Source organism: Zootoca vivipara, chromosome 1 (assembly GCF_963506605.1).
Source record: "Zootoca vivipara chromosome 1, rZooViv1.1, whole genome shotgun sequence".
In the NCBI taxonomy this organism is placed as follows: domain Eukaryota; kingdom Metazoa; phylum Chordata; class Lepidosauria; order Squamata; family Lacertidae; genus Zootoca; species Zootoca vivipara.
In genome coordinates this window covers 68,500,330-68,527,958 of record NC_083276.1, presented here as the reverse complement: position 1 = coordinate 68,527,958, position 27,629 = coordinate 68,500,330, and the positions used below count along the sequence as shown (strand labels likewise).

The 27,629-nt window shown below is 41.1% G+C and overlaps 3 protein-coding genes across 9 annotated transcripts; 1 reads left to right on the top strand and 2 right to left on the bottom strand.

Annotated features, from left to right (window-relative positions):
- The first annotated feature begins 1,968 nt into the window (after positions 1-1,968).
- AKIP1 (A-kinase interacting protein 1) lies at positions 1,969-14,958 on the top strand. 7 transcript variants are annotated; one of them, XM_035119583.2, is made up of 7 exons: positions 1,969-2,180; positions 3,892-4,039; positions 6,556-6,597; positions 7,708-7,791; positions 9,260-9,373; positions 9,947-10,036; positions 11,516-14,958. In XM_035119583.2, exons 2-7 carry the CDS (start codon positions 3,902-3,904, stop codon positions 11,642-11,644), a joined length of 597 nt encoding a protein of 198 aa, XP_034975474.2. In that variant the 5' UTR covers positions 1,969-2,180; positions 3,892-3,901; the 3' UTR covers positions 11,645-14,958. The 7 variants fall into 7 exon arrangements, with proteins under 7 accessions (XP_034975474.2, XP_034975456.2, XP_034975439.2 ...); XM_035119565.2 differs by having other exon boundaries at positions 1,970-2,180; positions 3,888-4,039; XM_035119548.2 differs by lacking the exon at positions 1,969-2,180 and adding an exon at positions 2,225-2,371 and having other exon boundaries at positions 3,888-4,039.
- Positions 12,420-22,776, bottom strand: C1H11orf16 (chromosome 1 C11orf16 homolog). The gene is made up of 6 exons (XM_060275807.1): positions 21,745-22,776; positions 18,565-18,749; positions 18,100-18,262; positions 15,169-15,394; positions 13,093-13,752; positions 12,420-12,628 (listed from the first exon to the last, which is right to left on the bottom strand). The coding sequence occupies exons 2-6, from the start codon at positions 18,729-18,731 to the stop codon at positions 12,420-12,422; spliced, it is 1,425 nt and encodes a 474-aa protein (XP_060131790.1). The 5' UTR covers positions 18,732-18,749; positions 21,745-22,776.
- Positions 22,777-22,849: 73 nt separating this feature from the next.
- ASCL3 (achaete-scute family bHLH transcription factor 3) lies at positions 22,850-26,137 on the bottom strand (the record flags this gene model as incomplete). The annotated part of the gene is made up of 2 exons (XM_035122497.2): positions 22,850-24,109; positions 26,026-26,137. Coding segments are annotated over 2 exons (651 nt in total), but the record flags the coding sequence as incomplete, so codon positions are not given.
- Positions 26,138-27,629: the final 1,492 nt, after the last annotated feature.

The window sequence follows — 27,629 nt, the reverse complement described above, 5'->3', positions numbered from 1 at the left end:
GCTCGTACCAATGACAAAACTTAGTTGGTCTCTAAGGTGCCACTGGAAGGAATTTTTTAAAATAAACAAGTTAACATTAATAAAACCCAGAACAAGACAACTACAGTGTCTTAAAATTGTTGCAAACACAGTAGCTCCATAAAGGCCTGTTGTTGTTGTTTAGTCGTTTAGTCGTGTCCGACTCTTCGTGACCCCATGGACCATAGCACGCCATAAAGACCTAGGAACATTTAATCAGATTCTGCCCAAAGGCCTGCACCCCAATAATGTAATAGTTACCCACGCCTCTCTTAATTTTCTGGCACACAGTTCCACCATTAAAAGCCACAGCAGAAGCTTTTGCCAATATAAATAAAATTAAAACCAAATATCCCACAAGTGTGGGTGGGCAGAGAGCTGGATTCAACCCTGTCCCTCTAGCCACTCTTTTTTTTTTCTGTGGAGCTACCGTAGTTCTGGATTCACACAGCCCACCACGGAACTTCTTGGTCAGGGGTGGTGCCAATGTTTAGGCTGGCCGGAACCTGAAAGCTCCATAATAACAACCAGCAACTGCAACTAGTCTGCACCAAATACTTTATATATAGACCTTTAGAATATACCAGGAATCCCAGGAAAATGGCTCAGAATTAGGGTTGCCAAAGATAGCTCTGGCATTCTCCATTCTCCTTAACAGATTTCATAGGTAGCAACTTCAAAAAGTTTTAAAATGGCATAAAGTGTTTTAAATCAAAACACTAGGTAAAAGTTAAAGGTAAAGGACCCCAAGACGGTTAAGTCCAGTCAAAGGCATCTATGGGGTGCAGCGCTCATCTCGCTTCAGGCTGAGGGAGCCGGCATTTGTCCACAGTCAGCTTTCTTGTCTTGTGGCCAGCATGACTAAACCACTTGTGGCGCAATGGAATACTGTGACAGAAGCCAGAGCACACGGAAACACTGTTTACCTTCCCGCCGCAGCAGTACCTATTTATCTACTCGCACTGGTGTGCTTTTGAACTGCTAGGCTGGCAGAAGCTGGGACAGAGTAACTGGAGCTTACAAAAGGCAACCATACTTTGTAGTGAGCCTGTTTGAAAGAAGGCTATTTTGTGTTCAGCATTCATCTTGAGGATTTTTTGTCCAGAGATTTAACATCCCAATCTTAACCCAGGTGTACCGTAGTCAGAAGTAAATTCCACTTGGACACTCTAGAGTAGAATGGCACTGAAACCAGCTCCATTCGACAAGGGTGGAATTTTGGAGTAAACATGCCTAGGATTGTGGTGCAAGGTGACACCCAACACCATACACCTAAAGCACATTTATATCCCATCAAAAGTAATGGCCTCTTGCAAATAACCCTGGGAACTGAAGACTTGTAACAGTCTACAGCAGGCATCCCCAAACTTCAGCCCTCCAGATGTTTTGGACTGCAATTCCCATCATACCTGACCACTGGTCCTGCTAGCTAGGGATCATGGAAGTTGTAGGCCAAAACATCTGGAGGGCCGCAGTTTGGGGATGCCTGGTACAGAGCTACAAATCCCAGCATCTTAGTTCTCAAGCTTCCTTGGGGAAAGCTGTGGTATGGATGTGACCTAAAGAGAAACCAGATGTTCTGCAACATACCCAGGGAGTACTGCCACATCTAGAGAATAATAAGTGGATCCTTTCTCGGTGCCCATTGGGCTCAAGACTGACACCCGCAAGGCAGCAGAACTCTATGCACGTTTACTCAGAAGCAAGTCAAGTGAAAGCCAACGAGGCTTGCTCCCCAGTACGCGTGCAAGAGGCTGCAGCCTTTTCCTCTTTTCCAGCCTTTCCGCTGACTCGGGACACGCTTCTGAATGGCGCGTGCACACGACCGCCGCCCCACGCGTGTTTACTCAGAAGCGAGTCCCGCCGGATTCCACCGAGCCAGCGGCAGCAGAACCGCCGCTTTACGGAGGTCACCCTCCGGGAGGAAGAAGGCGAGTCGTCACGCACGCCCTTTGTGACGCAGCGGCAGCGCCGCCCGCTAAACAGGGACACCCGCTCGCCGCCGTTAGAAGCTCGTAGAAAAGGAGAGCGGCTGCTCGGTGACGTCACCGGTTGCTCCTTTGGCCGCTGACGCTTTAAAAGGGAAGCGGGGGCTTCACGCGGGAGGATCGGCTCAGTTATCGCAGCTCATTGCTGAGTTCCCCCAGGAAGTACAGCTGACGGTGAGTTCCCCCAGCCTGCCGGTAGAGGGAGCATGTGCGCCTTCTCAGCGGAGCTCGCGCGCGGGAGAGGAAGGCTGCCCTAGGGAGGGTCTTGTGAACCGTGCCTTCCCCCAACCTGGTGCCCTCCGCGTGTGCCGACAACCAACTCCCGCCAACGCAGCTGGGGGTGATGGGAGCCATAGCTGGCGGAGGTTGTTAATCGCTTAAGCCGCTTCGAGGAAGTGGAAATAGTGCACAAGCAAATAAAGTCGCTCGTCTTCCCGCGGCACAAGAGGGGAAGCACGAGCGTTGCTTTATTTGTGCTGTCGCTTTGCAGTGTGCGCCACTGTATGTAATGTTGCTCGGTTTGGATTATTTATCATGCCTTCGCTTTTGTAGGGTGAGTAATCAAACCCAAAAGCCACATGTGCTCCCCCCCTCTAAATAGGAAAACTACGGTAGGTGCTTCCTGAGCTATGCTTTGGGTGGGAGTGGTGCTCCATGTGCACGGAAGCGTTTTTTGTTTTTTTCTCTTGCAGGATCCAGGTGGGGTGATGTCATCAAAAGGCAGGTCTGTAGCCTATTCCTACCCCTCCCCAATTGAACCTGAATTTACCATTTCTGGTAAAAATCTGACAAGTTTTTCTAAAAAAGAAAAACAAACCTGTTGCCAATACTGTATCTCTTTTACAGTATTTAGCCCCCTTCTGGAAGCACACTGTAAGTCCTACCGTTGAAACAATCCAGGATATTAAATCAACTTATTTAATGCCCAGGCTTGTTTTGAAACTGAAAGGTAGAGTTTCCCAGTTTGAATGCTCATCCTGTGAAGGGGGCAGGTGGGGGGAAGCAAGAGGTTTACTTATACAGTACAGCATATTGACTTATTAAGCTGAGATAAAGTCACCTGAACTTGCCCTGTGTAGCATTGATATCATTTCTGTGGCGCGTGTTACCTTCTCTTCTCCTTCCCCTCATTGGCTTGCAGGGCCACACATAGTGTGGTGACATAATGTCACTGATTGTATTACAAGGCATAACACAGTGGGTTAATGGGCATGGCTACAAGGGCAAGATCCTAATGTTCTGTCTGAACCCAGACAAAGTGGTTTTTGCCTTAATTATGTTTCAGTGGGGAAAGCCAGCTTGAAATGATGGCTTGTGAAGTCTTTTCCTAAATTATAGTTAAAGCTAGCTACAGTTTAGGCACTGGATGTAACACTAAACAATAGTGAAATAAAAACAAGTTATCCCGCAGCTGCACTAGGGGAAGGAAGAGGAAGGGAGGCCGTGCATGCCCAAGACACCTTCATATAATGCCAAACCAGCACTTAGCATTGCATCTGAACCAGGTCATTGCCACTAGCTCCCCTGCTCCTCCTCATCACTGCTACCTGCTTGCTTAACAGGCAAAGGAGAGGTGAGTGGGAATGTTAAGCAGCATGAGCAGGTGCTTTCAGGTGGGTATTTGGTGTGGGAGTAGGGCTCCTCATGCATGGAAGCATTTTGAAGCCTCCAGATGATCTTGTTAGCATTAAAATGCCAGCCTGTTGTGGGCTTCACTAAATGGGCAGGGCAGCCTTTGGGTAATGAAAAAAGAACCTGAATCTTTGGGGAGATGGCTAGGAAATGTAGTTTTGTTATTGATCTCCTTCCTCTCTCTTCTTGGTTAGCGTGTTTGTTTGTGACTGCCTGAACAAATTCATTGGGCTTTTTTTTTTTTTTAAGTCAGGACACAAGAAATGGAGTCCCGAGAAATGAGCTTGAACCGTTATCGCATGCAGCACACAGCAACACTGGCCCAGGAAGTTCTGGAGCGGGCAAAAACACGGAAATTGAACTGGCCATTGCCTGCTACATTTCAAAGGACGACTTTTCAGGTAAGTGCTGTAACCAAAGGCAGCTGCTTCCATACCTGAACCTTTTAATGCTACCGAGAAGCTGCTGTTCCATTGTGAACGAGTTGTGATAATACCTCTAAACAGAGCTGAATGTCCTCGGCGTACTGCTGGCCCACTATGGTTAAGAGCTCGGTTTCACTCCAGATACACCAACAAAGAGATTAGACAACATTGCCCAGGGGTGGTGCATCCAATTTTGCCACTTGAGGCAAAATGGGAAGTGCCACCTTGCCACTGATGCCGCCACCATAGCTGCTACTGTGCACCCTGTTCCATCTGCTAGCAGAGAAGCACCATAGCCATTATAGCCCATTTTAGGCAATATTGTGCTGATTTTGCATGAACTCTTGCATACTCTGCAAGATTTTGGGTGAGGTATCGCCCAAAGTGGATGTGATCTTGCCTAAAGTCAGTGCTGATGGACTTGCTTGGGGGGCTTTGCCACCTGAGGGAGCGACCTCACCCTGCCTAATAGCTGATCCGACTCTGGTGTCACCTAATAATTCTTTGTAGTTCCCATTATCTCCAACCATTGGCCTTGCTAGCTTGGGGCTGATGGAGTTGGAGTCCTGCAACAGCTGGCTATTCTGGTTCCAGATAATAAGGCCTTGTCTGCTTCTGTTGTGTATCTTACAAGACTGCTTGTATAACTGAACAAGGGGTGCTACTTGGCTCATTACAAAGATTGCTAAATATAATTGTCACTGTAGATATTGCCTTTTCTCAAAGGTTCCCCCTGCATGTAGGTACGTAAAATATTATTATTACATGTGGCATCTGTGTTTTCCTTTACCTGATACCTTTCTGCCCACATTTTCTTTCTTGAATCATCAAGCAAGTTATTTTTGCCCGCCATTTGTTAGACGTGGGACTCTGAATAAGACAGAAAATGTCAGGTAAAACCAAATGGGAGGCAAACAGTTGTTGTTGTTGCTTCATTTGTAAAAATGACACATACTCCGTCCACAGCAAACTGTACAAGACTGAAATCTTCTCTGAAGCAGCAATAATCCAAAAGAAACCACTCAAATGTTCTCTTTTCTTCAGAAATTAAGAGGATTTTTTCAATACCAGAAATGGAACCGAAATGAAAATCTCTCTATATAATTAAAATGTCATGCTACCCGCTTTAGAGGATTTGTAGTGTCTCATCTTAACCCTTGATGTACATGAAGTCAAGGCAGGGTGGGTGAGCAAAAGAAGAGAATTCTTCCACAACTTTTAGGGTAAGGGAATAGAATTCTGCCACAACTCTCATTATCCTATTTCCTTGATTGGATAGCTGCAGGAAGCACTTGATAATAGCTTATAATAATCCTCAGATACTGGATAAAGTGCTACAAGGTGTTCAGAATCTTTTTCTACTGTTCATGAGCAACTGTGGTTCATCATGTTATCAGAACCCTGACAACCTGTGGTTAAGCTTAACTGGTTTGTCTGAAACTTCAAACCACAGTCTGTCATGAAACCCAAAGCAGTGTTCATGTGTTTTCCAAGTGGTCACCCATCCAGGCACTGAGCAGACACAAGCCTTATGTGGCTTCAGACCCTATGAAGCCAGTTTGTTTCAATAAAATATAGTTAAAATAACCACAGTTTAAAGTTTAGCTCAGATTGGCTGAAACTCAGCATATGCCCTGGAACCCTGTGTCTATTTTGGTTTTGCTCTGAGCAATGAGCGTGTTGCCATTGCAAAGTAACAGAGACAGAAACATTGGTTTAAACAGGGTATCTTCCCATAGTAGCAGCTGTGCATAGGAAGGAACAGTCATTTTGATGATGACACAGCTGCAAGCCTAACTAGTTTCTTGCTATATCTAATGTAAGCATATGCTCCTTTTTGGCCCTGAGGGCTTTTCCATAATCTCCCACCAGTAATTGGATTAAGTCTAAATATGCATTTCCTGGGAAAGTGCCACTGTCTTCCCTCATGAGGGATACTCCATGTGAGTTCTGATTAGCCAGAGACCTCTCATGACCTCAATTTAGGGAAACCTATATTGATATGTTTAGTAGTGATTCTGTAAACTAGCACCCAATGTTCCTTCTGTCCAGAATTGTTGTTAAAGCAACTGCCTGTTGTGTTATGAGCTAATGCCATAAAACCTGTTTCCTATAACTTGACATCTTACAGATCCAAAAGATGTCCACAAACTCTGTGTTTCATGCCTGCTGCAATACTTGGATGTAGGGTTGCCAGACTCAATAGTGGACAGGACTTCTGTGCCTTTAATTGCCCTGCTCTCTTTTGAGTCTGGAAACCTTAAAGAGAAACCAGCAGACCCTTTGTTTAATTTCCAAGCAAAGGGTCTGCTGGTTTCTCTTTAAGGTTTCCAGACTCAAAAGAGAATAGGGCAATTAAAGGCACAGAAGTCCTGTCCACTATTGAGTCTGGCAACCCTACTTGGATGCCTTCAGGGGCCATAGTTAGGCCTTTCCCTTGCCTTTTCTTCCTGTTTACCTGCCTCTCATCTGTGTTTATTTTTTTTTATTAGTCAGGAGCATCGTGGAAAGCAACAGCCAATGCTACATATCATGTAAGAAATGCCTTTTCTGTTTTTGAAACTTTATTAACTAGAATCTAAGGAAGTCAGGGTTGGAATCAGCACTCTCTAGGAAGGCTTGCCTACCTTCAGTCACCCCATCACATCCTGAGCCAACAGGGTCTCTTCAGAGGATAGAGGAAACATGCAAGTTTTCACCATCTGCTTATAAGGGCTCACTATCCAACTGAATTGGTTTCACTACAAGGAACCTTGGGTTCACTTGCAACCATGTCACCAGATGTCATGGTGACACTTTAGAAATCACTTCTGTTTACTCTCCCTTCCTCATGAGAAGTGATTATTAGTGTCTTCTCTTTCTAATCCCTAGTTTTCACATTTCCTTAATCTTGCCGTCTTCTAATACTTGCATTAACCAACACCCAGTCTTTTGCATTTCAGCTTTTCCCTTTGTGTGTTTAGGATTCCACTGGTTTCTTAGCACCTGCTCCATGCAAGGCAAATTCTTCTCCTCCCATCTTCACCTAGATCAGTAATACCAATATAAATTTATAGATTAGGCAGCTTTTGGTAGCCTGTAACTTTTTTTAACAACTAGCCATCTTGTTATTCTACATTTCTCTATTGTATTGATACTTCCAAGCTGCAAAATCATTTAACTCATTACCAACGATTTTGTGAAAAGAAAACATTTCATACTCATTTTGACAATACTGTATTTGTTGATAATTTTTCCAAGTAAGCACAGCAGTCTTTCTAAATTAATTGTCACCACTGTGGTGGGCAATTCTCTCTAGATTAAAGGTCTCCAATGCTGTGCCTCTGTGAATATATGTGTAAGATACAGGCTCATGTGTATGTGTGAATAGACTCGCAAGTAGATCCAACAGCAATATAGACCACTAAACTGTGGTTAATGAAAACCAAAGCAAAAGTTTTCATTCTACAGTGGTGGAGGATAATGGAGAGGGAAGCTCAAGCCTGAGACTTGCTATGACTTGTTCCCATCACAGTAAACTATAATTTATTATGGAGATTTCAGTATAAAAAATGGCATGCAAACACAACTACTGTGTTGCCCTTTTGGGCTGTATATTTCCCATTGTTTTTATAGTGACAGGGTATTTTGTTTCATGGAAACAGGAAGGGGAAGACGAAGATGCGTGTCTTGCTGCTGCTTTTGCTTCTGTTGCTGAACACATGGGCCACATCTCAGCAGAATGCGAGGTAAATGGTTCTTGAGATGGAAGCAATGACTGCTGTGCTGGGAGTCAAGTACAGAAGCTTGAGTGACAACTATTAGGGACATAGAAAGCTGCCTTATATACCATTGGTCAATGTAGCTCAGTACTGTCTTCACCGACTGGCAGTGGCTCTCCAGGGATTTAGGCAGGGGTCTCTCCTGGCCCGGATATTGAATCTGACACCTTGTGTATGCAAAGCATGAGTTCTACCAGCAAGCCATATTAAGGCTTTATTGCAACTGCATTTTAGGAAATACCAGTTTATACTGTGTTAAATTATCAAAACTCAATGGGCTGAAATAGCACAAAATCGCCATCAAGCAAGTCTGGATTCTATTCCATGAGTATCTTTGTCAGCTTCCTCGGAGATCCCTTTGACAGGGTGGAAATGTTCAGGATTCCCTCCCCCCCAAATCATGTCTAACACAAAAGAGGGAAGGTTAAGGAGCCATGCTTAGTATTGATCCCTACCTAGCCCTCCCTCCATTTTCGCTGAGACTTCAGAGATTTCAACAGGTGTTGACCATACACTTTCAAGCCAACATTGAGGCATATTTCAGCCTTGTATTTAACAACTCTCATGCAGCTAGAAAGCCCAAGGAAGATCAGCCTGTCCCTCTTCTGATAGCCTGTATAGCTACTGTGATAGCTGTAGAAAGAGGAAAGACCCTTCCTCCCTAGTCAGCATGGGACCACAGTGGGCTAGCAGAAGAGGAATGGGGCAATCTGCCCCTCCACTGGCCAGCTTGGCAGAAGAGGCAAGCTTTTTCTTACTGTCCTGCTGAAAGTTGAAGGCTGCATTTCTGGGATTTCCTGCCTCCATGGCCAACATGGAGAAACAGGCTGTTAAGTTTATTTGCAGGCTAGTAACTTTTGTGGCATTATTGGCAGGGCTTTCATTTTGACATTTCTCAGGGTTGTGGGCTTCTTCTGACTTCGCAATACCAATTTCTACACTTGTTTCATTACTCCAACACTTCCAAGTGCTTGCTTTGAGGGCAGCAATTAGCGTGGGCCAAATATGAATCAAGAGACGTACCAATTTCCCATTGTCAGAAAAGGGATCCAACCACATGGAGTAGAATGCGTGAGGAGGAGTTAGTCATCTTATTTATAGCAGAGATGGGAAAGCTGTGACCCTGTAGATGTTTTTGGACTCCAACTCCCATCAGTCCTGGCCAGCATGGCCAATAGTCAAGGATGGTGGCAGTTGTAGTCCAGCAACATCTGGAAGGCCACAGGTTCCTAACCCCTGATTTACAGTACCGTACCAAACACAGGCATTTCTGTCTGACAAAGTCCCTTTCACATTTGTCCTTCTGGTGGCAGCAGAGACGAGGGAATTGTTGCTCACATCTTCATGAGGCAGGCCCACATTAAGACATTTCATTATTTTAGCGCCACACATACTTCTTGGTTTAGTAATACTTTCTTCTTCAACCCTATTCCAGAACTATTACTGTTGTGTACCACCATTTCAGTTCAAAGAGTACGAAGTTGCACATATATTCAGATACCACAGCAGGGAGTCATCTGAAAACTTGCTAAAGGCATTTGAAAATGAGGTGAGTGTACGAAACATAATTTTCCTTTTAAGCTAGGGATGGCTAAACTGCAGCCCCAAACATTGTTGGATTACACCTTGAGGGTCACAGGTTAGCCATCCCTATTTTAAGCAGAGATATGTTGCCCGAAGGTCAGCTTACTCAAAGGAGTCTCTTGATGCCGCTTCAACCAAGCCTCTGCCAATCTTCTATATGACATATAAATTTGTAATTTATTTGTAAGAATTTTCCAATATTGCCTTAAGGGGCATTTTGTTATCAGTATGGACATCTCCTCCTGTGGACATCTTCCTACTGTATAATCCTATCCTTCCAGAATTATCCTTACCAGGAGAGATGCACAGTTCGGGCGCACTGCAGGTCCTGCAGTAAGTCCTGCCCCCCCCCATGATGTGGCTCCCAGTGTGTCCCCCTACCCCCCCACCCCAGCTATGCCTCTGAAGCTACAGGCACCTTCCTGATACTTGCTTTGTGCTGATTTGGATTATAGGCCTGTTTGCTTGAGGCTGGTGGATAGGCTGAACTTGGTCACATCCAGCTTGAGATTCCATAAACTATATCTGCTCTCTCTAGGAAAGTAAAAATGTCCCAATAGTGGAAGAACCTGGCTGTCCTGATACAGATACAGCTGCATTAATTCCAGCAGAGAATGCTGAAACAAAAGCAAGTAAAGTTCACTTAACATTTTAAGGCTTCTGTGGGTCTTGGGTTTTTTCCTGTGTAGGGTGCACAGGCATTCAATGCGTGAGAATGCGTGGCGCTTCCGGAATGAAAGAGAGATGGTATTGGTTTTTATGTGGAGGAACCCACAAACACACTCCATGGTGACATCCCCTCCCAGCTCCATCAACCGACATGCTCCTGAACATAATCAAAATTCTTTGTTAGCTACAGTATTTTCATTTTATAATTTTATTTATTTAAAACTTCTTTCTATTGTCTTACATTTTAAAAAAGGTGGTTTGCAATAAAATTCATTAAAAATACAATAAGAGCAATAGCCACAGGAGTCTTACTGGACAAACACAACAATCTGGTACTAATGAGCAGCAAAGGTCCGGGAGAACACATGTATTTTTAGCAGGTGCTGGAAACCAAGTACTGTACAGTAGGGAGGATCCTGCTCCAAAGGGTGGGCACCATAACAGAAAAGGCCCTCCCCCTTTTTGCTGCAGGACGGACCTCAGCAGGCTGTGGCACAACCAGGAATACTTTATTAAATCATAGTAACCATGCAGGTCTGTATGAGAGAAGGTTTTCTCTCTGGACCAAAGTTGGTTAGGGCATGGTAGCCCTACATTTATCACATCCTGGACTCACCTATACACCCACCCACACCCCTGGCTGTCTCAAAGGAAGCAATGATGGACAAGGGTCAAGGGGGCACTTAGCCAGCTGAACAGCTGTAAGTACTTTAGTCCATATTCTCAAGCTGATCCACAAAAGTTGACTAGATGGTGCGTCAGGCACATCACTCAGACATGTTACTGTGGTGTCCTAAGTCTTGAAGGCAGGCAATGTTGTCCACAAAGTGCCTTGGAAACTTCCAAACACAACCAATCAATAAGTCACCCTCTGATTATACAGTATGTAAAAATATAAATCTCACAACACCAGCAGCACATCTTACAAGAGGAGGATATCTTTACAGTTATCTAGACCCCAAATACCCCACCCAACCATACAATTCTCCTGACTTACGCTTGGAAGCTTCTCCCTCCAACCACCAGTCATGCTCTCACCTGGGCCTGGCCAGCTGCTCTCCAGATACCCCTAGCTCTCACCCAGAGGTGTCTTTTCACATTCAGCCTCACCCATAGCTCTCACCTAAAGCAACAACACTTCATTGACCAACCCACTTTATCAGTTACCACAAGGGCAAGGGTGCTAAATGTTGTCTAAGCATCTCAGAGGTGCTGCTCTCCTCCTCTCTCACTACCAGCATTCTTGGTCTTGTCAGTTGTCTTCTAGGACAAGTTGAGTTATGCATCTTTGCGTTCATATGCTATGGTTAAGAAATCTGATAAGAGGTTTTTTTGTCCAAATAGTTAAACATTTATTTTAGTAGTTGGAGCTATTTAGCATAAGAACATGAATGGGTTTTTTATTTGAAAAATCTTGACATGTATATTTTATATTCAGGATATCTACATTGACGTTTCTCCTGGCACTTACACAGTCTCTGCCTCTTCGTATGACAACACAGTCAAACAAACACATCTGGTAGACGTTCGGTCAGGAGAAAGCGTAAATTTGACCTTTGATGTATGACAGGTAGTCTTTTTTTCCATCAAGGTAACAAATGAAATAGATTTCGGTGTCTTTTAAGTGTCACTTTTTAAATAAAATCTTCTCAGGCTATTTACGCTATATAATTAAATATGATCTCAGGTTTTATTCTGTCTGTATATTATAGTGTGAAACTTTGTTCCCATTTGCCCTAACTTGAATCATGTGTATTTTCACTTTTATACTATGCAATGCCTTGTAAACAATAAATTTAAAAGTGCAAATGTTCTTGGAAAGACTTTAAATTCTTTGTCATTTGCTTTACCAAAGGAATTGCTAATGTAATGGCAGAGGCTATTGAAATGAAATCAACAGAACAGAAAGGGGAGTCTTATTTAGTTACGTAGTTCTGGGTAACCGCAGAGTGCACCATTTAGTCAGTCACAGATATTGGTGGCCGAATCCTAAACCAGAATGCTTTGCTGCTAACAGAACATATTTATTCATTTGGAAAACACTACCGTACTTCCCTTTTTGTTAACCTGGCTGGTCCTGAAAGTCCAAAAATAGTTACTTCAAAATATATTTGAATTTTCTGTTGTACTATGGTTAGATGCACAGATCTCCTCTAGGGCCCATCCAGTGTTGAAACAAGAGCACACTTATTAATTTGCTGGGCAAATTACCATTTATATCATTTCTTAGATACTAATGATCCAACACCATTATCCTAAATATCTTAATATATTATTGTGGACCCACAAAATAAGCAGAATTAAAAACAAGCATATGCTTTCAATTGATTTTTGTTTTGTTTTTACTGTGTGCATTGCTGTGCGCAGGATGGTTCGATGTCTTTGTGGCCCAAGACTTCCTTCACAGTATGTTGCCTTCGAGGAGACTGTTCAATAGTTTCAAACATGGCACTGTGGTTGATCAGTGCAGTTGGAGACGGATCCATATAAGGAACTGCTTTGGTTTCGGATCTTTCCTTTCTGCAGGTGCTGTCCAAAGTATAATTGGTTCCTATACATGATAGTATAACACTTAATTTGTGAGTAGTTAGACAAAGACAAAATAATCAAACAAGGTATGAAATAGGGAACCAAGTGTTTTGGGGTTTCCCGCCCCCCCCCCCCTCATGATTTAATATTTTGACATCCCTCTCTTCTGTTAAGGCAATTGACGACAACAGGGGGGAGTTTTGGCTCATGATTTGACTCAATATATATTTCTACTTCATGCAAATTATTTCATAAAATTTATACACCACTTGATTGTAAAAATTTTAAAAACCCTCAAAAGTGCTTCTCATCTCCACACAAACAAACAAACAAACAAACAACTAACAGCAAAGGGCAAGCCAGAAATCCCCAAGTATGCTAGTATCTGTGGTACCATTAGCAGAAAAATCAATCTCAGTATAGCTGTTCACCTCAACCAGCACTCTTCTACCTTCCACTTTGAAGCTCAAAGGAAATGTTGTGTACCGTGGCTGTTATGACCAGAGCTGGGATGGCTTCTCTTCCAGTATTTCCAACAAGGCCTCCTGATTGCTTGCAGCTTGGGCTTTTCAAAAAGACTAGAATCCGTGTTCACTGCATGATCTACCATTGTGGTCTTGGTCAAACCTGTTTCTGTACCACTTGTGGAACTGGAGGAGCATGAAGAAGAAGAGCTGGACACTACAGTGGCTGGTTCTTTCTTTGGAGGCCCTTCCACTGCCAGTAATGGTTTGCTGCTGAACTCTTCAACATTTCTCTGGGGTGGTTCAGTTAAAGAGGGTGGCCACCAGCAGCCACTGTATTTAGGGCAGCAGCAGGAAGCGTACTGTGGGTATCCAAGGACTGAGCATGTGTGTTGAAAGCACCTGGAGCAAGGGGAGATGAAAGAGCAACATGGCCTCTGGAGCTGGCAGAGGCCACCTACAGCACATCCATGCCTGGAGCCTGGTATAGCCCTACAGGAGCCACTGTAGTGACCAGGTCTTTGGAGTTGCCCTTCAGGTGCTTTCCTGCTGGTAAGGGGCATGCGGATCATCTCCACAATCCTCTCCCATTGCACTGGGGAAATCCACAGGGCTACACCCAATGGGACTTTGGCTTTCTTGCCATTCCAGAAGCTGACTATAATTTCTTCATCTTCTTCCCCTGTTTTGAAGAGAAAAATATAAACTGGGGAAAGCCGTCACTCTCCTCAATTTATTTATTAAATTTCTATCCTAATTTTAAGGAAGGGACGGGGGCTGTGATGTTTTGTACGTTTCTGTATGTGATTTGTATGTGATCTTTTATGTGTATATACCGGTATCTTAATGCTGACTTGTCTAAATAAAATACTGTACATATATTTTTTTAAAAAATCTATTCTGCCCTTCCTCCCGAAAGAGCAAAGCTAATATTAATAATAGTTCATCAGTTTAAATCAATCTGATTACGTCAAAAATGTATAATTATTTGCTGGAATGGCTCACAAAGGATGAACAGACGAAGGAGGTGATGATAAACGGGCAATAGACTTTGGGTATAACATTGAATATGATGCATGGTTGAAATTATGGAATGAAAGTTTAAAATTTACAGCACGTACCACATTGAAAGAAAATGATGTATAGATGGTACTTAACACCAGTAAAATTAGCTAAGATGTACAGAATGAGTAATAGAGCTTGCTGGAAATGTAGAGAGCAAGATGGAGAATTTATGTGGTGGTCATGCAAAAAGATAAAAGGATTTTGGGAATTGATATATAATGAATTAAAAAAGATATTTAAATATACCTTCCCAAAAAAAAAACCTTAGGCATTTTTGTTAGGCATAATGGGAGAAGAGATTAGTAAAGTAGATCAAAGATAGTTTATGTATGCAACCACAGCAGCAAGAACTTTAATAGCCCCAAAGTGGAAATTACAGGAATTACCAACGTTGGAGGAGTGGCAGACGAAGATGATAGAGTATGCGGAACTGGCAAAACTGACTTGCAGGATCAGAAATCAAGATGAAGCAAAATTCCAAAGAGACTGGAGTAAATTTGTGGAATAAATGAATACGAATTGTAAAGGGTTGAAGACACTAGCAGGACTGAGATAAACCCTACAACATAGACTGGATATTAAAAGAAGGGACTGTGAAAAATTGAGATGTGAAAACCGGAGGGCGGGATGGTGCCCGGCAGGGCGAGATGGAAGTTATGTGATGAATTAATATGCTATGTTTGTTGTATTTTATTGTTTGAAAAATTAATAAAAATTATTTTTTTAAAAAAAAAATCAATCTGATTATGTAGCCACAAAAGGGTGGTCCTTATATGCCAGTCTAGAAAGTATGCATAATAACTAAATACCTGTTGGAGGGTTTTTTTAAAAAAAATATATTCACCAGAGCTTTGACATAAGCAGTGTTTTTCCACCATATGCATAATTTAATAGTAAATGAAATATTAAGAGTAAATGAAAACCACAGGAGCATACTGCACTTCCTATGTTCAGGGCTATATTATACACATACACACAAAAAGCTAGTTCAGCTACTGGCTCATGTTAAAAAAATAAACACACTGAGTTTTACCTCTCAAGGGATCCCTGGTTTCCATGCCTTGGATGGTAGTGCCAGGGCCATATCTTTTTTGCTGTGGCTCCCAGGGTGCCAGCACTTTATCACCTGGCAGTATGGAATGCTTCATTCCATTCACACACTCAAACATGTCACTGCTGGCTGTTTCTTGCACACATGTTGTGTCTTCGCTCAGTCCAAATGGCTTGGCAAATTGTACAAGAAAGGTTCTTTTTTCGCCCTGGTCCCAGAAAGAAGATGGAGATTTAAAATGAAAAACTAACAAGCACTAGTCATGAAATAATCAGCAGTCACATCTATGATAGCTTAAGAAATGAAGGGCGGGAAATGCAGGATGCCGGCCATGTTAGTACAAAGTTTTTGATGCTGGAGGAAAATGGTAAGCTTGTGTCTTTTCATGGGTGGTTTTTTAAAAGTTGATCAGGGTGGCAAGATAACTCAAGAAAAACAATTCAATTAAAGCTGTAGAAAATAATACTATACCCAAAAAAACTTTTGCTGCTAACTTGAGGTAGGAAACATGCCGCAGTTCAGCTGGCATGCCTGGAAAAACTGCATTCTCAAAGGGCAAGTTCATAATAAAAAGCTAAATAGATGCTGCTACCAAAACCCAACCAGAGGATGGGAGGGAACCATAGCTCAGTGGAAGAAGATGCACTTTGCAGGCAGAAATCCAATTCCATACTAATAGATAGTATGGAAGACCTCTGAATGAGACCTTAGGCAGCTACTGCCAGCCAAAAGTAAAGAGTATTGGGCTAAATGAACAATAGTCTAATCTGGTATAAGGCAGCTTCCTGTGTTCCACCCGTTGGTAACAACTTTAGGAATTGCAAAATGCATGTGGGGTTCACCTGTCTACAATGGCTCCCCTATTAATTTCCAGAGAGGAGCATGGCAGTAGACTATGGGTGTAGCCAAGGGGGTACAAGGAAGGGCAGCTGCACCCCATAATCAATAAAAAATACATAGCTAAGTGAGGTTCTTCCTCCTACAAAAATCCTGCCTAGGTCCATGCAGTGGGCACATCTCTGTGTGTGTTGGGTTGGTCGTATTTCCTATGTTACAGAGAGCAGTCCTCTAATTAAAGGACTTATCAAAGGACAAGCCTCTACTTAAAAGTGTCCTTTGGTCTAAGTTTGGTTTAAAGATTAAAGAACCATTAGAAGGAAGCCATCAACAGATAGGACCTGGACAGAAGACTGAGCTGGCATGTAGGTCACAGTCTCCCCCACTACGGTGAGATATATAGAATTTGTTTTTACATTACATTCATCTGATGGCATTCAGTTAATGAGTCCCATCTGTGGAAGCCTGCACAGTGACTTAGATTTGTACAATGGGGCTTTCCCTCATCTCTTCCACCTGTGTTCTGCCTGTGCTCCCCAAATTGACTGGGGGGGGGATTGGGAGTACCCCAGAATAGCATGAGGAGGGAGGAGAGAGGGATTGTTCTGTCTGGCAAGCTTGCCCTGATAGTATTATCAACATACAGTAGTACAATGTTGAATTCTTCCCAGTATTTCCTCATCTGTACCTACAGTGGTACCTCGACTTACGAAGGCGATCCATTCCACGGCGCTCTTTGTAGGCCGAAGTCTTCGGTTGTTGAAGCGTCCGTTTTGCACATGCGTAAAGCACAATTTTGCGCTTCTGCGCATGCGCAGACCGCGCACATCGCTTCTGCGCAGGCGCAGAATGCATGCGTGGTGAAAAGACTTCCGAGTTTGTCGACTTCGGAAGTCGAAACCTTCGGAAGTCGGGTCCTTTGGATTTCGAGGTACCACTGTATATATGTATGAATAAGCATATGCAATTTTTATGCTAATCACATTTTGTTCTTTTAAAAATCTATTCCTCTTTTTTTGGCAAAGCATAAGTGGCCACCATGTTGTGTAATGAAAGGAATCAAACATTACAAAACAAAAATACATTATTGCCAGTCACTCCCACTACATGCTGAATACCAGGCATTTCAAATTTGTCAGTCTTCCAGAAACTTTGATAAACAGCCTTGCCTTTTTCTTACCCTTCAAAAACAGCACAACAATTTTTTAAAGTTTCAAGTGCTAACAACTAATGAATTAAAGGTTGTTTTTCCTGTGTACAGAGGACAAAAGGTGTCAAGTTTATATATATTAACATGCTAAGACATTTCCAGCAAGTATAATGTCCATCAGTTTACTCATAACAAACAATGGGATATTGTCCCCAAACAGCATAAATCTCCAGCTACAACTGGCAGGAAGGTTAAAAAAAACCACAAGAAAACCTCTGCCAACAAGTTGGACAAAGACTTGGGACACAGCCACATCACACATTTCAAGCACATAGCTTCCCCTAAACTAAGAATTCTGGCAATGGTAGTTTGTTAAGGATGCTGGGAACTGTAGGTCCATGAGGGGTAAACTACATTTCCCAGGACTCTTTGAGGGGAACAGCATGTATTGTAAATGTATGGCGTAGTTGTGACCTTGGCAGCAGTTGTGATTTCTGAAGGTCTCATGCAAGATGGACCTCAGACAAGTCAAATGAAATCTATAAATTTCTGAAAATATGGGAAAGTGGTTGTAAATGTGGCTGAAAGCTTGGTGGTCATGTGACACAATTGTCAAATACAGATTGTAGCAACTCTGTGCAATAAATGGCTAGAGAGTGGTCCTCATGTTCCATCAGAATTCCTGATTATTCAGCGGGTAAAAGGAGAGGAGGATGCCACTTAGTGAGCAAGATGTCTAATATTAAAGAGTTTTTTCTCCATCAAAATGAGGCAGACACCAACCTCAGTTGAATGCAGCAGTTGTGATTGACATACACCCCTTGCCCAGAATCTGACACCTTTAGCAGAATCCTTAAAGATTCTGGGGTGAATTATTAATGTCCTATCTACATATGCCAGGGGAAAAAAATCACACAGCAACTTGCCTCTATAATAGCTTCTATTATTGTGCCAGGATAATAATAACCATCAGTTTCTCTTCTTGCCAGAACAGGAATGCCAACAGTGTCCAAGGATCTCTCCAAGTTTTTTACTGCCTCACATGCTCTAAGAGGAGGAAAATGGAGGCAGTGACCGAAATGTAAACACCTTCAAATAACAGAGAAAGTGTTAATGCTCGTTTTATCTACACATGACAAGAAAAGCTACTTCATCTACAACAGTTAGAACCTTGATGCAGATGCAAAAGTTTTACCTCAGGAGTTATTATTCTTCTATACCCCTGTTTCGGCATCAACAATACCCCTCACCCCACTTGAAAAATCCAGAGATGTATCTACAATGCAATAAATACAATTGAACACTGGAATGTATTTGCATATGAGAGCTGGCATTTCAAAATGGAGCTCTTCAACTTCAGTCTGGCAAACCCCATACACCCTTTTTATTACCTTGTTGTGACGAGCGGTCTAACAACACAGGCAGGATATGCTGAAATGGCACCAGTGCAGGTGGAATTGGGATTAGCTGTGAAGCTGCTATGCACAGGTTTAGCTTGTGCTAGCATTGCACAGCAATGACCGTGGTATGGCAAGGAGAACCAGGTGCAGCCATCCATTCCTTTCGAAGTATTTCCCTACCAGGAAAAAAAAAGCAACCACCCCATAAGGCACGTGAAGGAGGAAAACATGTCACCATGACATAACAGTAATTGCTGCCACTGCTCAAGCTCACAGCTTTGGAGATTTCTCCTGAATGTTATCTGCAACAGTTATGAATCAGGCCCTAACGTCTTACATTGAATGGGAATAGATTTGAAAGTACTAACTACTGGTAAGGAATTAAATTCTTTATCTGGACCCACTTTTTACAAAAGCACAATTGTGAGGAACTGCTAAATTCTGCTCGGGATTTGAAGGTGGTGAGCAAATCTGACATTGCTATAGGACTAGCAACACTGTCCAGAATAGTAGCATCATCATCAACAACAATAACTTGATAATCCCTATTTGGTGACTACATTTGTATTGTCTTACATTTTAAAGAGCCCATCTCCATTTCCTAGCCGCCATCCCACAGAACAATACCACTGTTTGTCAGCTGCAATACTGTGCTCTTTCTTAAGGTTTTAGAATTTCCCGCTAAATACAGCATTTAAGATTATGTTTGAATGTGCGATTCCTGGAATCGCAAGGGAGAAGACAGGAAGAAGGTAGATGAAAGTCTACTGGTAGACCTTTTGGTTTTGGTTTTGTGAACTGCCCTGAGACCTCTGGGTATGGGGCAGTATATGAATTCAATAATTAATAATAATAATAATAATAATAATAATAATAATAATAATAATATCTATGTGATTATTAATTAATTTCAAGTGCAAGAAAATCTGTGGAAAATGCCCGCCACTTCAGTATAAATAAAGCTCCAATTGTAGGCACACTCACATGGCAATATACTGTATTCCAGTGGGACTTGCTTCTAGTAGGCATGTATAGGTTTTTATTGTGAGTCTTTGATGAAATACAGCAACTTGTTATGTAATACGGGGGGGGGGACAATGTAGCATGTAAGTAGTAAGTACACACCACACAGTTTGGACCAAACAGCAATGACAATGGCTGTGCGTTATTGCCTAGGAGGTCTCTGTGTGTAAATAAATTCGCTGAGCTTGGTGGAGAAGTTTAAATATTTTTGTCCAGAACAGCACTATGTATCCCTTTTGATGCTGTTGCCAAAATCAGTGGAGTTGGGATGGGGCAGAGGGAGGAAGATTTGCTTGGGAGCCAGATCAGGTCTCCAGAATTGGGGTTAGCCACCTAACACAGGGGTTCTACCCAAGATGATCCTCACCCATCTACATTGCTGGTGGGACAACTGGGTTATTGGTGTAGGTAGGATTTTGCAACCTGCATGGTCACTTTACCGTTGTCAGTTGCAATGTGCCTGTTTTTCCAGAAACATTTCCCACATCTCTGCATATCACATTAGAATAAAAAAATTCCTTCAGTAGCACCTTAAAGACCAACTAAGTTTTTATTTTGGTATGAGCTTTCGTGTGCATGCACACTTCTTCAGATACAGTGAAATAGAAGTCCCCAGGCACTTATGTAGAGAGGGGGTGGGGAGGGGTGGGGATGGGGAGGGGAGATCACTCAGAAGGGTGGTGGAAGTGGGTGATTGACTGACTGATTGCTGTTGATGACCGAAAACGACTGCAAATGGTTTTGCATGAAAAAGCAAGGGTTGAGATGGCTGAAGATCGCTTATCATGTATAATGAGATAAGAATCCGATATCTCTGTTCAAATATCTCTGTCCGATATCTCTGTTCAATCCGATATCTCTGTATCACATTAGAGGTTGGTATGGGAATTAGACAAATCAAATCTATTAATAAGGCAATCAAATACAGGTTATAGCCAAGAGAAACATTTGCCCTGCTTCCCTTTGTGCACTCCATAACCTAAACAAAAACATAGGAAACTGCTTATATACCGTAGGTTGTGCTCCCAAAAGTACCTCATGGTTCAGAAAGCACCTCAGGTAATGCTTCCATAGTTGAAATAGGTTTAGAAAAAGTCATTCCATATAATCATGCAAAATTATGGTGGGAAAATATTTTGATCTGTGTTCTCTTGTGCTTCATAATCACTGCCTTCTTGCAACAAGGGAATGATTGTACAGAGAAATGGCATGTGAAGAGAGAACTTACTCTGCGGCTGTCAAGGTAAGATTTGCAACATGACAGTAAATGCCAGGCATTTATCAGGCACACTGGCAAAAAGATTTTGTTTTGTAACGCTTCAGAGATTGATACAATCTGACTTGATTATGGGTGTCAACATTAAAAAGAAGATTGGTGTTTTTGAGAGTGCTCATCATGTGCTTATTATTTTGTTTGTTGGTTAACTGTTTAAGCATTTCCCAGGAGTAAAAACAAAAACAAAAGAGGTTTGAGGGCTGGGAGACAGGGCTTACCTCTAATGGAAGTACTCCCTTGAGAAAATATGTAGCGACTGTGCAAACATTAAGACATCAAATCATCTGGAAACTGTATACTGCTGACATGCTAATGCAAGCATAATCAAGACCTATATTATCTGTGCCTCACTTCTATTTTATTCTAACTAGGCCTGTCAACCAAATAAATAAAATTCACACCTGCCTTCTTGCTATTAATTGATTACAGTATATTACATGTAAATCAATTAGCATATTCCAAAAGTTATAGCATATAATCTTTGTACATACTGAAGGAAGTGTGAGGTAGTTTTTTTTTCTTATTTCTTTATTACCTGCCCTTCATCCTAAGGTCATAAGGTGCAAAGCAGCAGTAAAACACATTAAAAACTATTTACAACAACATGTTTATTCAAGTGTAAGGCTGCTATCTTATGCACACATACCTGTTTTATTGAATTCAATAGAATTTACTGAGTTAACATCCTTTGTAAATAAATATTATTTTTAATACTTCTCTATTACAGTAACACAAATAGCACCAAATATATACCCAAATCTACCAAGTAAATTGAACCCATCTACCAACTAAAACAGCAAGGGGGAGGCAAACGTAAAACTCTTCAGTCCATTGATTTGCTAAAATAATAAGGTTATTACTGTAGAACTCACCAGATGCTTGCAGTACTAAATGCTGGGATCTTTCAATTGGCTTGACTTCAACAATACTGCACCTCTCTGCTGAGAAGGAGTGTTATTGGTGGCTGTTTTCTGTTTCTAAGCACGTTGCTATAGAGCCACTGCAAACAGGAACTTGTGTCTGATAGTACAGAATGTGTGAAACACACACACACACACACACACACACACACACACACACACACTGATAGTTTGTGAATATCAGCTGTGAATGTTTTCTCAGGTACATCTTATTTCTAAATTCAGTGACACTAAATGCTGAAGAAATAAAAATGACAAGGGTACAATGAAGATTGTCCAAAGAATGCTCAAGTCTAATGAAAAGAAATAAAGAAAAAACAAATGCTCAAAGTCACAGTGCACTCTGCACTATAGAGCCTTTCTTCAATAAAAATATTTCTTTCTTTATTATTTCACAAGATTTCTATACCATTTGATTGTAATAAAACATAAGAGCAGTTTACATTAAACACACACAAACACAAATTAAAATATATAATTAAAATCGTTATCTATTAAATGTACCTTATTGATAAAGATATAAACTATTCAGCTAGCTGCAACCACAGTCCACTTGGAGCAGCCTCTCATTTCTACTCTGTAGAAATTTATTCAAATGTGACAAATAAATAACTTTATAAACATGTATTTGGTTGAAATAACTATTTTAATAGTTGTTTTAACTGTTGTGTTTTAATGGGTTTGTGTTAGTGCACAATTTAATTGTAGCTGTTTATTTTTATATTTTTGACGGAATTTTCTATTGTACATTTATATTTTTTGTACAGTAATTGGTTTTGCACCTATGAATTGCCGCTTTGGCAATTAAGCATGATATATATTAACAACTATTACTACTAATAAAGCCATGTGGAAAGAGGACTTTATAAGAAGATTCAAGCTTTTTCTATATTATTGGGGGGGGGGGTGTTCCTCCCCAGTGGTAAGTGTCAGTATCAGCTGTTCCGATTACCAGTTCAAGGACCATTGAAGAAGCTTCCTTCTTGGAATGTCTATGTCTCTAATGTTTATGATGCTCAAATCCTCAAGCAGACAATGGAACAGTACAATAAAATTGAGAGAACCTAAGGTAAGTTTGTTAGTTTCTTTATATTCTTGAAATAGAGGGAGTAACAGGAGGTATGGACACTCCTTCTGCTTCATTTATGTTGTGATGTTTCTCTCACTGTGTGTCCATATAATATAACAAACATGTTCTAAGATATAGTTTGATCATGGAACATGGCTTTATTTAGATTTTGAAAAACAAACTATCCAGATAAAATTAACTCAATATTAGCATTTCCAAAGTAAGTATGTTTTTACAATACTGTATTTTTTGTTGTTGCTGTTACAGTCAAGTGGTTTCCAGTTTATACATTCTGTACAAACAGAATTTATACAGAAACTTTATACATTTTATCAATTTATAGAGAAACTTATATTATTTTTTAGAAATAAATCTTAGCAAAGAGAGAGAGGTTACTGTTCTCAGAAAGGAGCAGAATCATTTTATTAAAATATAACCTAAAGCATTCAGCTTGAGTTGACACATTGGCGCCCCCCCCCGTAATCAAAATTAACCACGTATTACTGATCTCTCATATCGACCTGTTAAAATGATCCCAGCCATTTCAATCATTTGAAACTTTCACACATTTTAGCAAGATTCATGTCATCACAGTCACAAGCCCTGAAATTACCCCATTGTATAGCAAGTTCAGTCTTACAAACATCTTTGAACCTTACAGGCAGGATGTCTTTGGCGTTTCCAGAGATTTTATTTGCTCTCGAGCAGACTATGAAGTCCTTGGAACGTGATTGCTTTGAGAGCTATCTTTGGGTGGGTGGTGAGCTTCCCTGCTATTCTCCTCTGAATCATTGTAAAGCACAGATTGGAGATACCTGATGTATTTAATTGCAGCTCGGAGTGTTTCTACTTTGCTGAGTCGTTTCTCTAGGTATTCGGCAGGTAGGTGATGTCTGAGTTTGGCGTAGCCTTCATTGACACACTTAACTCTCTGCCTTTCCCTTTCATTCCTTTTTCTGATGAATGCTGGGCCGCAAGAGTACTCGCATCTGCCAAAATTCCCACAGGAACCTTGAAATGGGAACGCACAAGGATCGCTGTAGAAATTCTCAGCAGTCAGCTGCTCTGGTGTGAAAGGAAGCAGAGGCAAATCTTCGGGGCCAGTGAATTGGTTTGGGATCTCTGGGTAGAAATAAAGGTCCCTGCAGCCAAGTCTAGACATCTGTCCAGCGTGGGAGTCACTTAAGACTGGCAATCTGTCCATGGCATCCCAAAAGCTTCCCAAGCTGTGGTGTCTCAGGTATAGAGCTAGAAATGGAGAACTGTGTATCAGCTTTAGTGATTCATACATTGCAATAGGCTAGGTGTGATTGTCAGTATTTTTAGTGCACTTCTGATATTATGCAAATATGTGGGAGACTGCAATGATGTTGTACTGACCTATTTAAATACAATGTTCCATATGCAAAGGAGACATTTTTAAAAAAATTTTTTTACATTTTAAAGTAATCAATATAAGCATAGATACTTGCAACTAGAGAAATCTCTTTTGCTTTACAGTTGAGGATGTGAAATCATATGGCAGATCTTCCTGGGCGAAAACACATGCCGTTGTCAGAATGACGGGTACATGAACTTCTCCATTGTTCCCCATACCCACTCTTTTTCTCTGCAGTGTGTGCCTTGCTATTCCTATCACTTATGTTGATTATTAGCCCAGGGAAAGAGGGGTGTTGTCTGTGGAAAAGCTTGCAATGTGCTTAAGTCTCTCACTGGAACTATTGAGGCCTACATGAATTCACCTTGATCAAATTGTGCCCCATATTGTTTAACAGGCACTCTCCTTTTCAGACTGTGCCTAAAATCAGAATTCAAAATTTGCCAACTCCTCCAGCCAAAATAATTTTGTATCTATTATTCTGTAAGATAGCAACTCAACAACTTCATATAGCAAATATTGTGAAATATAATGGTAAATTAATGTTTCTCATCCTCCCTTCCAACGCATTATTTATTATTATAAGCCATAGTCAATAGTGTAAGAAGTTGTTTTCTTCCATTTCTCAGGGATTACTAGATCAGCTTGCTAGCAAATATTAAAGTATTACTCTATATGCAATTAAATAACATGCCAGCAGTCAATCTATGTGGTTAGGATTTAATGGGAAGTTGCTTAGAGAGCAATCAATCTCCTGTAATGACTCAGGACCCATCAACTGACCTTCAGAACATGTAAGGGATGAAATTGGCTTTCCCTGTGCCTCACAATCACACTTGTCAGTTCCCACCAGCCTACTCCAGCATAGAGAATTCCATAACACACACACGTACAGAAGAACGCCCCCTGCAAACAAATTGGGTCTATAGCCTGTAATATAGAGCAAGGAAGATTAAACAGAATTATAGAATCATAGAATTGTAGAGTTGGAGAGTCATCTAGTTCAACTTCCTCCAATGCAGAAATCTCAAAGTGTCTGGTCCCCAATCAGTTTCCCCATCCAATTTGAAACCATACCAGACCCTGCTTAGCTTTGCAAATGTGCTAGGAGTTTTATATTGCTAAACAGCAATCAATGAAACATATTTATTGAACATGCATTATAAAAGCTGAATCAGTAAATTGTCTATAATAAAAATTGTCTATAATAAAAATGTCAATTAATGTTTGCATTTTAACATTTGGAAAGATTACTGAATTCACCAAACCTTTAACTTCAATTAGAAACCTCAGTTAACTGAATTATTTACTAAGAAGTAAAGTCTCATTAATTCAAATAATTTGCTTTATTCTTTCTGAAATTTGCCTCAGTGCCTAAGACAAAACACAAGATCATAAAACAAAGCTAAGTTTTTCATTCCTAGGCTTGCTTATGATGAAATGGAAAAGAATCCCAAGAACCACAAGGAAAAATCTAAAATATTAGACAGGGACTGAACTTCAAAACACCACACTAAAATTATGTATGTTAATAAGTTGATTCTTATAGCACTTTTCTCTATAGATCTATTCTATAAACTAGAGCTCACAAAGTATATATTTATCATGTGCATTATTTAAATTTAACAATCTGGATTAATATTAACGAAAACCATGTAACATTTTGCTATTAGCCTCTATCTACCTTACATTCCTTACCTGAGTTCCACAGTTCTTGTGCCTGTTGGACTGAGTCAAAAGACAGATCTAAATTTATAGTCAATCGACAATATGCAAAGTAGCTTACAGTTAGATCTGCTCTTTTCTGGTTTAGCTTCTTCCACCCACACTGCAGCTATAAAGGCAACAAATATTAGAATTATGGGATAGAAAGTGTAACGTATTAGATGGTTTTTATGGTTTCAGATAGAAGCATATTTATACACTGCCAATACTGTATGTAAGTTGTTGTAATAATTTACTAATTTTTATCAAATAAATGTTCATATTTACACTATAGAAGAATTTGCTAGATCTTGAGTACTTTCCCCACATACTTCTTCAGGTGTGTTAAACAAATCAAGTCTCAACACATTTATTTCAGACGATCTTTATAGTTACAATAAATGCCTAAACACTGTGAATGTGGATATTTACAAACCAATTTTAGAAGACCACTGGGAAATCATGAAATGCATTACATTTCTTAGTAAAAGTCAAGGCCAGTTCACTGTCCAGTCATCAGCAATTTCATAGAATCATAGAGTTGGAAGGGACCCGAACGGTCATCTAGCCCAACCCCCTGAAATGCAGGAATCTCAACTAAAGCATCCCTGACAGATGGCCATCCAACCTCTGCTTTAAAATTTCCAGTGAAGGAGAGTCCATCATCACCTTCCAAGCGAGTCTGCTGCATTGTCAAACAGCTCTTACTGTCAGAAACTTCTTCCTGATGTTTAGCTGGAATTTCATTTCTTGTAACTTGAAGCCATTGGTTTGGATCCTACCCTCTGGAGAAGGAGAAAACAAGCTTGCTCCATCCTCCTTGTGAGCAGTACCATTGCTTCCCTTGATCAAGACACTATACTTATGTTGATGCAGCTCAAGATAGCATTAGCTTTTTTTGCTGCTGCATCACAGTTGAGAGCCAGTGTGGTGCAATGGTTAAGAGCGGTGGACTCGTAATCTGGTGAACCAGGTTCGTGTCCCCGCTCCTCCACATACAGCTGCTGGGTGACATTGGGCTAGTCACACTTCTCGGAAGTCTCTTGGCCTCACTCACCTCACAGAGTGTTTGTTGTGGGGGAGGAAGGGAAAGGAGATTGTGAGCTGCTTTGAGACTCCTTAGGGTAGTGATAAAGTGGGATATCAAATCCAAACTCCTCTTCTTCTTCATGTTAAATTTGTGGTCTACTAAAGCTCCTAGAGACTTTTCACATGTACTACTGACAACCCAGGTGTCCCCCATCCTATATTTGTGCATCTGGTTCTTCCTGCCTAAGTGCAGAACCAAACATTTGTCCCTATTGAAATTGATTTTGTTAGTTTGGGCCCAGTTCTCCACTCTGTTATGGTCATCTTGAACCCTGACTCTCCTTCAGATTTGGTGATGCCAAGCACTCATTTTAAATGCAATTTGTTTAGCAACTTAACGAAGCAGAAAAAAAGCATACTGTGAAATGGTAACCCCCCAACTCTGCCCCTTCTCTTCTCTCAAGTCCCCTCTTCCACTGGCATAGGATGACTAGAGCAGTTGTTGAGGAGAACTTACGATAAATCTGACCAAAAACAGGTAGAGTTCATATTAAAATCTACTGTGTTGGCTTATTTTCCCATCATAATTATATCAGTACCATGTAATCAATGTTCCACATTGTGAGAGGTTATTTGGTTTTTGTTTACAACTTTGCC

What these genes read in the sequence shown, in the direction of transcription:
- AKIP1 (XM_035119548.2), top strand. Translation starts at nt 2,350, where the DNA reads ATGGGAGCCATAGCTGGCGGAG. An exon ending in CAGCCAATGCTACATATCAT is followed by an intron (nt 6,598 to 7,707) that starts GTAAGAAATGCC and finishes TCATGGAAACAG; the next exon opens with GAAGGGGAAGACGAAGATGC. An exon ending in CAGAGAATGCTGAAACAAAA is followed by an intron (nt 10,037 to 11,515) that starts GCAAGTAAAGTT and finishes TTTTATATTCAG; the next exon opens with GATATCTACATTGACGTTTC.
- C1H11orf16 (XM_060275807.1), bottom strand. Translation starts at nt 18,731, where the DNA reads ATGGATGGCTGCACCTGGTTCTCCTTGCCATACCACGGTCATTGCTGT. An exon ending in AACCAGGGATCCCTTGAGAG is followed by an intron (nt 13,753 to 15,168) that starts GTAAAACTCAGT and finishes TCTTCAAAACAG; the next exon opens with GGGAAGAAGATGAAGAAATT. An exon ending in CTCTGGTCATAACAGCCACG is followed by an intron (nt 12,629 to 13,092) that starts GTACACAACATT and finishes TATCATGTATAG; the next exon opens with GAACCAATTATACTTTGGAC.